General features: G+C 41.6%; 1 protein-coding gene across 8 annotated transcripts in view; it reads right to left on the reverse strand.

Moving 5' to 3' along the window:
* The window catches only part of UNC79 (unc-79 homolog, NALCN channel complex subunit), a 108,290-nt gene extending 98,367 nt beyond the window's left edge, over positions 1–9,923 (reverse strand). For 5 of the 8 annotated variants that reach the window (XM_065063604.1, XM_065063603.1, XM_065063600.1 and 2 more), the window contains exons 1-2: positions 9,764–9,923; positions 5,300–5,420 (exon numbers count right to left, since the gene is read on the reverse strand). In XM_065063604.1, coding sequence (XP_064919676.1) covers positions 5,300–5,420; positions 9,764–9,785 — 143 coding nt within the window. In that variant the 5' untranslated portion in view covers positions 9,786–9,923. Of the gene's footprint in view, positions 1–5,299; positions 5,421–7,700; positions 7,720–9,290; positions 9,400–9,763 lie in introns of those variants that run through there. The other 3 variants (XM_065063610.1, XM_065063606.1, XM_065063607.1) reach the window with 2 other exon arrangements.
* Between the last annotated feature and the right edge of the window lie 2,904 nt (positions 9,924–12,827).

Genomic DNA, 12,827 nt, shown 5'->3' on the forward strand with positions numbered 1-12,827 from the left:
GAAACATGTTTTAGCAAAGAATAAACATGTGTGTTTGTTAAGATAGTCTTAAAAATCACATGTTTATTGCATTAAAATAATGTCTGTATGTATTTTATGATACTGTTTCATGACCACTCACTCAGTATCATTTGAGATAATGAAGTTTAAACAGGCACATGGATTTAGAAATAATATAATATTTCTAAAATGTTAACTAAACTACATTTGGAAAAGTTATAAAATAATATATAGTAGATGGTCTTTAGCATATGTTTGTGAGCTAATGATAATGGTTGTTTATGTGTGGTTTTAATTTTGCCCATGTTTAAGGAGGAAACATTTTACTTTATGAATACAAACACTCCTTGGGTAAAGGGTTACCTTCAAAAATCTAAGGGCTAAGCAAGCAAGACCAATTATGTAACTGCAGATCAGACAGTATGTTACCATACATTCCTGCTGTTACTTACGTTATTATTCAACAAAACTCACTATAAACTAAAGGAGAGATAATTTCAAAAAATAAAAAGGATTTAGTGGGAATCAAAATAGAGGCTATATGTCAATCAGCTTGTTATGCCATTTTAAGAATGTCGTAAACATTTTAATCTAATTTATTTTAAAAAATAAACCCCACTATTTTAAACAGAAATAAATTGTCACTTAAGCAGTGTTATAGTTTAGTTATCAGGCAATTATAGGGTTAGTTCATAGTCTTCATATGTGCCTATAAAAATATAATACACCTTTTAAATATATTAAACCACACACAATGCTTTTTTTTTTTTTTAAAGTACATTTTGCACCTCTCAGTGGTTGGGATTTCCAAAAGCAGTTGCTGTTGGTTTAACTCTGCTCCAAAAGTCAGGGTTAAACCAAGTCAGTGGCATTAAAATTTCCACTGACTAATGAAGAGCTTAGTTATGTCAAAAGGGAGCACTTCTGGAAACCTCAGCCCTCTTTAACAGTACAGAGATCCCTATCGTATAATCACCTTAGCACAGATATATCTTACCTCACAAGTCAATTCAACAATTTACACGAGCAAGCTAAACTCTTGCTAAGGTGCTTATAAGAGAAGGTGTCATTCATTTGCCATATATATAAAACACTTCTACAAGTACAGTTCTATGGCAAGTGGCTACTATCACATCACTCTTGCAGACAGAGATGACAGACATATTGTCTGTTATAAGAAACTACATGCTTTTTTTTTTCCTTTTTTATTGTGCCTTACATGTTTGGCAGATTATTTTCGTTTCTGTTACCCAATGTCCAGTACAAGAATCATGGTGACTGTTAAGACAGTTTATTCAGAAAATCATCTAAGATGTAGCATGACTTTATAAACAGATCATCAGAGTGCTGATTCTTTTTTATTTGCTTGATGTTCATTTGCCATATTTTGCAGCTCATGTTTAGGGGTATGAAGGTACCAAGTCATATTCTTTCCCTGTCTACCAACAGATAATACCATCCTTTTACTCGCCAACACATCACTTCAAGCACACTTCTTCCAGAAAGGACATTACTGTATTAATTAATCCTTGCTTTGGAAAGCATAAGGCAGTGATAGAGAGCTCACACTATAGACTTCCTTTCCTTCTAACATGGAGCTATGACCCATCTACAGATTAGAGGCCAAAGTGCACCATCTTGTATCTTGATCAGGGCACTCTCCTGTTCACGAACAGCAATGAGATCATATCTAAATTCCAGCTGTAACCGCACCAAATTTAAAAGGAAAACAAACAAACACCACTTTCAGATCCAGGCTTTTGCCTGACCCATATGTTTTTAAAGTAATAAACAGAAGAGTCAAAATTTAAAATCTAGGAGGTGCCCTAAGACCAAGATACGATGATTGCAGTTTGCTCCTGTTTGTGTTCAAACCATGTCCTGAGAACCTGCAGTGTCTGCAGATCATAACTCCACACTGAACGTGTTCTCTGACAAATGATAAAGTTACCAGGGCTTGTTTCAAGATTTGTAAATCTTTGCTACAAATTTATCCCAAAATTACTGCCTTCCAGGAAAGGCTTTCTAAAATGCCTACAAGAGAATTGCATCTCACCAAGGCAGCAAAACAAGTCTGACCATTAATTAGCCACTGGGCATTTATAACTATTCTTTATGTAAAACATTTTACTTAGACATAAATATGGAGAATTTTCTCCAAGAAAATGTGAAAGAATGAGCTATTATGCAAGATGTTTATTAAGTCTTAGATCATTCCTCAAATGAGGGAGAAAATACTGAAAATGAGCAGGGCATGAAACAAATTCATGCTGTAATGTAAAGAAATGCTGTTGCCCAAAGAGAAAAATCAAGGAAGAACTAAATGAATCAATGTGCTATGCATTGTGTATGGTGACTTTATGTGATGTTTGTTCATAGAAATAAGGATTTAATTTTTTTTAGCCATTCCACATCTCTTCCCCCCACCCTTGAGCTTCTGATTTATTGAGGCTATGTACAGAGCAAAGGAGCAAATTATTCCCTGGTGCAATCCACCTATAGCTAGCAGAATGACACCAGATATGAATGTGATCGAAAAGAGCAGGCATGCCCCACTGAAAGGAACACATTCAATGTGTCCATAACATGGAAAGGTAAAAAGTATAATAAACTGTAAAAGTTACACCTGTAAAAATCATCATATGGAATTTATCTGACTAACTATTCCTCCATTATTCTTTGACTACAAATGTTCATAAATAAATGTTTGCCTAAAAAGATCAGCTGCAAAGAGAGTACACATCAAACTGGGAAATATTGTTTAAAGTTATCTTAAAATAGTAGATGATCACAAGCAACGTATTCTGAAGCCCAGACTCAAAATCTCCAGAAATCAATGGGCATTTTTGCTACAGTTGGTCAGTATTCTCTTAGCAGCCCAAATTCATTGCATTAGCTCTATCTCAGGCTCCAAAGATCATTCTCTACCATGTACTTCTATCATTGATGTTAAACCTCACACAATGGAGTCTCAGTGCAGGAGGCAGAAAGAAGACTCAGCGTGCAGAATATTCAAAGAAATTTCTGCACACACTCTTCAGAAAGGTTCTTAGGCAGTCTGTTTAGTTTTAAGGTAAATCTTGCAGAGATCTGCACACAGTGGGTGGGAGTTTCCTTCTTTCCATCTGCCACACTAAATACAGGGTGTGTTTTGTTTTTCTTTTTTATCCAGCTCCTTTCTTAGCATCAGCAAGTGTATAAATTTATATTGGTTCAACCATAGCACTCAAGCTTTGACCCACAGTTCAAATTCCCCAGTTATAGGAATTCAGAACATGGAGTTGACCTTGCTCAGTATCAGGACTCAGTCCACTTAAATTTAGATCCAAGTCCTGGCTTCAGCGTCTGGTGCCCTTTTATCTCTGAGGCTGAGCAGATCCTAGATCATAAGGACAAAGCCATTTATGTAGAGCTGCACATCAGATCACTTCTGCCCCATGAGATTCAGCATTATCAGCTACAGGATTTTGGTTCAGTCCCATTCTGAACACAAAATAAAGAAATGGAGTCGGTCAGTTGTGCAATTCCTGACCTGATTTCTGTTCCACTCTCATAGTCACCTAGTATAAAGTTTTTTAGTAAGTCCAGAAACATCACTGCTTATGGAGTGTGAAGAATTTGTCACATATGACATGTCAACTGTACTGCTTAGAAAGATGAAGAAAACTGGGTGGTATAAAGCCACTTTATTTAAGCAGCAGACTCTACATCCACCCTGTCCCAATGGACTTCTGCCCAAAAAGAAACAGATCTCATTATAGCACTTAGTAGTTACAGCTGAGAGAAAAGCATTCATAATAAGTCCAACTTTCTTGCTTTAACAGCTTAAAGGCCAACAGCATTTACACAGAGGCTGTTTTGTCATATGGGACTTTATTTAAATGTGATTTAACTGTGTGTGTTGTGCAAATAATCCATCAAAACAGCCTGATGTGGGAACAGAGCCACATTTCAGAGGTATCTTTAGTGACTCCCCAAACATTTGCCCCACTACTGCAACATAAAGAGACAAAATTTAGTTTCTTAATCTTAAAAAAAAAAAAAAATATATAGACCCTACTGTTTGTACTGTTTGCCATAAGTTCCCTCAACACTCTAAACGATGAAGGAAACAAATTTCTCAGTGGTTAAATTCTACTCTTAAAGTTTTCAAAAGTAAACAGAAGGTTTTTAAGTTTGTGGTGAACGTTTGTTCCACTGAGTATTTCTGTCTATGTACCCTTCCTTCTTGACCCTGTTTATGGGTCAAGAATTTTGATACATCCAATTCACTTCAAATTAATGTTAAAATGAACTGCTGTCAAGTTTAAACTCTTGCTTTGCAACTTGTACACATCATAAGGTTATGTGCACAAATGTACGGGTTAATTGTTTTTGTTTATGTTTCCTCATCAAATAGGGCAAATAGCTGCATTTCCAAACCAGTTTATGACAGCAGAGACTTGATCTTTCCAGGTATAAATCAGGAAGCTATGCACAGAAATACAGCTTTAAATGTATTTTTCTGCATGTGAAAACTAGAGCCTGCCAAAACCTGGGCAGACAAAAATAACCTCTTCACTGTTAAAAACCATTTTTAAAATAATTTGAAAATATGAGTCCACTAGGTAGCACAATGGAATGTATATCATTCCTAATTAAGTCTCACAATTTTTGCTATCTTTTTAGCAAGACAAAAGGTAGTATTTCCTATATGAAATGTATTCTGCAGCCATATGGTATTTATTACTATGTATTATCAGTAAATATTGGACTAAATCAAAGCCCTGGGTCACAGCAACTCTGACCTGTTGTTGCCATCCGAATCCAGATCCGTACACAAACTTCGTGTCTACTTGTATTGTTGTAAGGGACTGAACCAGAACCCAAGCCTGACATGCAGCTGAACTATGGCAGCATAAGAACCTAGTTCTGCTCAACTGGCTCATCACTCCAGGATCCTGAGGCACCAGCACTGTTAAGGAGGTGATGGGCGTACGCATCCAAAACTATCAGTCACAAACTCCTTACTTCACAAGTTCAGCATGTTTGTACATTCCGCTAAGTCTTAGGAGGGCCAAGCAAATGTGTAATCAACCAAGTTTATTTTAGAATCAGCCACTCAGTCAGCAGCTCAACTGGGCAAATTGGGCAACAGCCACTGAAGGAATTCATTCATACCATTATTTTCTTAAATTATGCTCTGACTCTTTTTGGCTGAGCATTGACCCATTATAGCTTGCAACCAATTCAAAGTCAATCAATATCCCCTACAATTCTTTAGCTCTTTTTTTCTTCAAGAGCATTAGTTAAAACTTACCTCAATAACGTCTGAGAAAAGTATTTCAGAGTATTTGCAATGTCAGTTCCAGAGGGCACAGGGTAAATGTTGTGGAGAACCCGGTTGTGGTATTCCTGAAGGTAACGGATTTTGGAAGCAACTACACAAAAGACAAAAAACAAACAAAAACTTTCATTTAGGCTTTTTGCAGGCTTTGACAGAATCACATCTGTTCCCACCATTTCTGATTATTTTCTAATTTAAGAACTAAACAGTAAAAAACAGAAAACTCTGCACATTCCTTCTAATTTGACTGAATAAAATGAACACTCCAGTGCAAGAGTGTCAACGGGAAGGAACAGAAGTGAATACCTGCATCTGCATTAGACCAACTTAGTGCTAGCAAATTAAAAAAAATATATATAAACAAAAACAAACAAACAAAACAGACCTGCACTACTTCTCTGCCTCCAAGATCTCAAGATTCATTTATAATGAATGAGTCATTAAATCACAGGGGATTCATGTGAGACAGATAAATATTTCTAATGCCGAAGCAGAGATATAAGCTAAAACAGAGAGAGCTTATGTGATTTACTTTAGGCCATACATTTACTTCATGCAATGAGCTGAAGATACGTAAAGACCTATGCTGTTTATTTAAGTGTTTCAGGATGTTTGATGATGCAGGTGAGGAGATTTAAAACAGTAGGAGCTCTACACCTTTACTGAAACCATTTTTTTGTTATTTTAGAAATAGAACAATAATGGGTTTATTTTCTAAAAGAGATCCTTGTTCAGTATCGGAAAAAGTGTTTACCGACCATACCTGCAATGCCTCACATTGCCTACATGGCAGAAGACAGCCTCATGCAGAGACACCTAAGAACACAATTCTTTTTTGCTCTGCTCAGACTAATAAGCTCTGCTGAGAAGCCGAGTGCTCTGGCTGTGGCACAGGGCTGTGCCAGCTCAGCTGCGCTTTCAGCTCTGCTCTGCAGTTGTTCACAGCATCACCCTGTGCAGACACAGTCTCAGTGAAACCAGACCTCACTGGGAACTCCTAATCATGTTAAAAGTGCACCAAGACTGTGTAATAGGCAGTTCAAAGGGGAGATGTTTCCAAATGACTTCAGCCCTTGAACATATGGATTATGAGAGTCTTTTACTACATCAAGCTACACCTTGTTCCCCTACAGGGCTCCTGCTGTGTGGAAGATAAATTGTGTTTCCTAAAGAAGCAATTAGTCAGTCCTTCGTTTTATTCTTTTTGCCAAATGGCATTTAAAGAATGAATACCATTAAGTCCTCCACTGGACAGAAGGGCACTAACTTGCTGTCTATATGCCTCTCACTGCTGTTGTATGTGAACATTTCATGAGCATTCCATTTTTTTTCTTCTATCACTGACAAGCTGAATGAAAAGGAGTGACTGAGTATGAAGCCAGGCATATTTGCAAAGAAAACAGACCACATTTCACAGTACCCTTGTAAAGAACAATTCACAGCAAGACACACAGTTTACTGTGGCTGCCATGGTTTGCTGTCAGATATCTGTAAGTGAATTAGATTAACAAAATGCCATAAATGATGTCAGAATTCAGGTCTAGATGTATTTCAAAGAACTGTCTACCTCTCTACAGCTACTTAGTTTCAAAAAAGGGTATGAGGTATCTAGAATAACTGGCTTTTAATAAAGAAGGAAATCTACATATTTTTATTCATCAGCATTGTCACACAATTGTATCAGGCAAAATACCAAAACAGAAAATTTATTTATAAAGCCTAAATATTAACATTAGCTTTAGGCTAAAGGTTTTAACCTCGCCTCTGGGTTATGTTTCCCAGGACACTGACAATGTCAGCACATCCTCCCAGAACACAAAGAACCTTCTGAAGGAATGTACCAGAGCAAAATGTTGCCAGCTTTCAAGATACAGAAGTGTGTGAATGACCCAGTTTTCTGAGTTTCTGAGCACCCAGAGATATACTTCAGTGATGTCACTCTGTGGAGGTACTTAGCCATTGTCATAGGGTCATCACATATTTTTAAAAAGAACAAAAAAAAAGTTATTCCACAATAACTGGGTATCTCTCTAGGATCTACACAGACCTAACTAAACTCCCTGGCCCCCTTGTAAGCATTGACTGAATCAGGGGTAAGACCATTAGGAGTCTTGAAAGACGGTGTTGGTTGTTCCACTGGCTTGGAGAAGAACTGAGGTATTCCCAGACACTACTTACCACAACTAAACACCAGTTACTGCTATTTAAGGTGAAAAGGAACTAATTTCCTTTTAATACAACAGAACAACATAGGCATGCCATGATTAGTCAGATGATGAAAGTCGCTGCCAATACCACTGGTATGGGATATGAGATGCACATTGTCACAGAAAAGGGAGGCTTTGAGACAATTTCCAGATTGCCACCATTTTACCTGTTATTCATACAACCTGCCAAAGAGCTGTGGGGTGGCCACAGATTCATATTTAGACCAGCAACTCTTCCGTTCTGATCAGCCTTTTTCCTCATTTGTAGTGTTTTGCTGTTGTTCTTGGTAAACTGAGATTCATTACGACTTGACTCCTTTCCAAAACATTCCGGTTCTTGCCTCAATCAATGAGGGCAGAAGCAACAACAGCAACAGTTGGGGTTTGAAGGTTTGCCTGATAGTGATGTATGCACATCAACATAGTCCTTGTTGGAGTCTATCATCATCTGTCAAAAACTGCAGGTGAAGGAATCTTTAAGTTATGTTGAGACACAGACATTTGGTAATACCGTAATACTAGTCAGGAGAACAGCCTTGGCAAACAAAATACATTCAGTAGGTTAGAACGCACAAGATGTGTCCATTAACCAAATACCTTCCCTGAAGCATCATGAAAAAGAGCATTAGGAGCCAGGAAGATCTGAAACCTGGACTCCAAGAAAATCTTAAAATAGAGAGCAACAGGACATGGCAGGGCAAGACATAGTGTCTTGAACAGTACAAAGGGATGAAAAAACAGCCAAGGAGAAAATATGAAAGACAAGCTCAAACAGAGCAGATCAAAAGCATTAGGAATGGAAGAACAGAGAAGGCAGAAGAGAAAAGAAAGAAAATGCCAAAGGCAGTGTTGGGACAAAAGGCGGCAGAAATTCTTCCACATGTCACTGTAAAATAAGCATAATTAATGTATAAAAATCACAGGAAAGAAGAAACAATTACAGAACTCAGGTGGGGGGTGGGGAAAGCAGAAATTGAACAGATTCGAACATGGCACGCTTCAGGGCTGTTGCATGGTCAGAACATTATGTCTCTATTTATGAAGCCAGAAGCATATCCCTAAAGCAATAAATTAGCATCCACATAATATTTTAATAGCAACATCATCCATCACTGTTAATAAGCTGCAAACCCTAAAGGAAAATAAACACAAGTATTCTTTTCCTTAGATCAGTTCAGCATGGGCATACACAAATACAAGGATCCTTCCCAGGTACCTGGAGGACAGAGACAGCAAGTCTCAACACATGAAGTGTTAGATCACACTGTGTCATCATGACAAACATCAATCCAACCTACTGGTCACAGACTGCCTGGCTCACCACCATGACCCTTGTATCAGGAAAGTAGCTTTGATACGGGCGACAAGCTTGACGGCCCTGGTTATTTTTCTTCAAGCCTCCCACCAGGGCTCTTGCAGATGCACCAGTTGCTATCAGCAGTAACAATGGTGGGGAACAGCACGGTCCAGCCGCCGATGTCCCATCCACCACATTATCTGACCTTGCTCTGATCAGCTGCAGACAACAGGGTGGTTAAAATGCCGGTGGCTGCACAGACACAGCAGGCTCGGGCAGGGGGTGTCAGCACCGGGGGCTCCTGCTGGGAGGCTCTGAGGGTGCAGCAGGTGGGCAAGAGAGTAACACCCAGCCTACATTCACCCAAAAGGTGAACAGCACGGGCAACAACGACAGCACACCTCCCTTCTCGCTCTACCTCATGGCAAGATCACTTTCAAGATGGAAACACACGGGTCACCTCTGGTCTCCACAGTCGGATGTCCGGTCTCTCAGGGGGGCACCTCCTTTGGGACAGGGCACAGCACCACCAGACCAGGCAGGCCGAGGGCCAAGCCGGCGATCTCAATCTTAGTTCTCATCCCCTCATCTCTTCCCCTTAGGTCTCCGCCGCTGCCTGCGCACAAACACGCGGCCTCCCGAGCGGGGCGGCCGGGAGGGGTGATGCTCGGGGGCCGCCACACCAACCACCCGGCGGCGGCTGGGATAGAAAGAGCCAGAATGAACGCAGCGCCCCCACATACACACCTCACCTCCTTACACTGGCTGCGACGCGGACGCCACATAAGGCGGGAGGAGAGCGGGCAGAGCTAGCCCCGGGGCACTGACAGCCGGCAGCGCGGCAGCGCCATCGGCGGGAAGGCGCCCCCGGCCGCCCACCCCCCGCTCCCCTCGGACAGGCCCCAGCCCGCGCCGCCCGGCCCCACCACTCACACTGCTCCGCCTTGGTGGACATGCTGCCGCCCTGCTCTGCCCCTCAGCCACCGAGGAGCACCTGCCCCCGGCCGCGGTGAAGGCGACGGCGACCGCTTCGCCTCAGCAGCCGGGCAGCTGCCGCAGGGCTGCGGGCCGGGGACGGCGGGCGGGGCGGGAACGCGCTCTTAAAGGGACAGAGCGTCAGCCGCGGGTGGCGGTGGCTTCGCAAGCAGCGGGCGCAAGGGGGTCTGTCCGACCGCCCGCCCGCTTGTCTCAGGGGGAGGTTACTGCGCCGGAGCGCCGGGCTCGCTGCTGCGCTGGGCCGGGAGCTGCCGAGCTGGAAGATCTTGACGAGCTCCCCCAGACCTCGGCCGTGCCCCTCGGGGTTAGGAGGGTGTTTGGGGCTGCGGAGGGGGGCTGGTTCTGCGGAAGCTTGCAAGAGGGAAAGCGCTGAGGTAGCCGAGGGGTGGCGGCACTACTGTCAGGCGTTTTTCATGGGACTGTGTCTGTGTTCTCCGTTTTATACTTTGCTTGAAACAAGGATGTTGTTGCTTTCACCACTTCTCCCCTGACGCCTCTGAGCTCCTGCTGTGTCCCTCAGCAGGGCACACAGTCAGGTGACGAGATCCCCCGCTTGTCGCCATAGTGTACCAAGGCATCTCGGGACTGTCATGCGTTCCCCAAAGAGACCAGGGCTGAGCTCAGCTCAGCTGTGTCCCCTCTCTGTCACCAGTTCCCAGCTACGGTTACCACCCCAGGCATCGTCAGTACAGGATGAAGGTGGGATGGAAAGACCTGGTGGGAGTACAACAATAACAATGTAATTTGTTTGCTCCCAGATAAATTATTTCATTGATGTGTGTTCTGTCACATTCCCCAGCATCCTGACATGGCCTTACCAGGTCTCAGAAACAAACAGCTAGCTATGGTTTTCTTCTCTGAAACTTTCCAAAACAGTTATTCAGGTCCTCACACTTCTGAGAAAGGCATGTGGAAGCAGAGGTATTTCATCAGTCAGGGCATGGGAGCTTTGATGTACACAGATTAAAAGCCAGCTGCAACATATTCTCCCCAAAACACTGGGCTGCGTAAGATGACTGGGCCTGTGGCAGCCAAAGAGAGCTGTGCTGTGGAGGCGGACGAAAACAGGTACTTTTTATTATTCATCATGCAAAGTAGCGCCTCCAAACTACTGCTGCCCTGATTGGGGGACGATGCACATTCTGTGCCAGGAGCTGCGGTGAAGGAGCAGATGCTGTTCACTGACATTTAACATGTTGGCTTTTTTTCTCAAAGTGATCTTCTAAAAATACTGTATGTGCAATGTTTTTTCAACACCACTTAATTGTATCCAAAATAGAGCCTTTATTGCATTTACTTGAGGTCATAGTTATTTCCACGCTCCCTGCAGCTTGCGATCCCCAAAGACAGAGAGAAGCCAACTTAAACTACTGCCACTGGCTAGTGTGAACAAGCTGCAGGGACTATACTGGGACTGATCGGCAACTGAAAGGCATTAATTAATTGGGAGAAAAATCACCTCAACTTCCTTGAGCAGTACTTCACAAAAGCAAAGAGCACTGGCCCATTCCCATATGTGGTTTTCTGCTTCTTCCTGTTGGGCTTGCTGCAAGATTCCCTAGGTTGCTACCTGAACATTTAAGTTTACTCTTTTACATTTAAACATTTAGGGGTAAATATTAAAGTTTGGTTGCTTTTTTTTTTCTTATTAGAAACTGACATGTGAGATCCAATTCTACTGAAGTCAGTGAGAGTTTTTCTATTTATTTAATTTAATGAAGTGCACAGGGAGGTCATGTGTTGCCACAAGCCCCACTTCCCCCAACCTTAGGTCTCACAACACAGAACGCAAGTGACAAAAATATAGATAAATGGCTTTCAAACCTCACTGAAATAAGCTCTTGAAGGCAGGTCTCATCTTTATCTTGGATTTCTGTCTCTTGATGCAACAAATCAATCTAAACAGCTTTATTGCTCAATACAGAATAAGAGGGAACTATGCACTGAGAGGAACTGAGGGCCTACAGGTATCCTTTAAAATACACCAAGTGCTCACATACTGCAGTGGTGAGTCTACTGAAAACACTCAGGTTGATAAAGCAGGAATACACTGTGAAAATATGAATTCCATTTCTCATGTAAAATTTTTCCTCAGGTTTAAGTGCCTTAAAATTGCAGCTATGCCTGCATTTACAAGAAAAGGTCCTATACTGTCGCGGTTGAGACAGACAAATGACATGGACCAAGTTCTTCCAGGATTAAAGTAGTAGATGCCATTTATTGCTACAAGTGCATTTTTATACAGTTCTACCAATTCATGTGTCTCTTCCCTATTGGTTACAAGTTACAGCAGTAACATCTCATTGGCTATTTTTGCTGTCATCCATGTTACTCTTCTACTCCCTTCTCTCACACGGGTACATCCCTCCTCTCTTAAGGGTACAACATAATATCTCCAGATACTCCTTTACTCGCATCCTTCTCAAGGGTAAACCTTAATATCTTCAAGGCTGATCTCTATTCCCATACTCTCTGTCAAGGATTCCACAGACCTGCTGTAGTTTCCCACACTATACAGTTCAGCATGTAATTCAGGCATATGGAAAACAACTTACTGCTTAGGAGTTCTTCTGCATTCCTAAACAATGCCTAAGCCCCAAATAAGTACTGATACAAGTCATCTGTTATTTGGTCAATTTGATAGATTTGCCTAGTTTGCTAATACATAGAGACTTATGCTTTAAATTGTGAACAAATGTCAGAAAGGAGCACGTACAGGAACACGGCACTCTGGGAACTGATTTCTCAAGTCTCTGTGTTGAACAGAAGTCACCATTTCTCAGCAAAATGCTCATTAATGTGCCTAATAAAATGGATACAGTGCTCCACTGGAAACATTTTTAAGCAGCTAATGTTTGTGTCCATATGCTTTTTACCTCTGCATGCACTCAGTTAAGAGAACACATAAAAGCTGCAGGCATCTGAAAGTTCACTAGTCATTAAGGCAAAAACATATTTTTAACAATAAATAAATGGGGAATGGAAAACTTACCAACTTATG

The sequence above is a fragment of the Columba livia genome, chromosome 5, assembly GCF_036013475.1.
Source record: "Columba livia isolate bColLiv1 breed racing homer chromosome 5, bColLiv1.pat.W.v2, whole genome shotgun sequence".
In the NCBI taxonomy this organism is placed as follows: Eukaryota; Metazoa; Chordata; class Aves; order Columbiformes; family Columbidae; genus Columba; species Columba livia.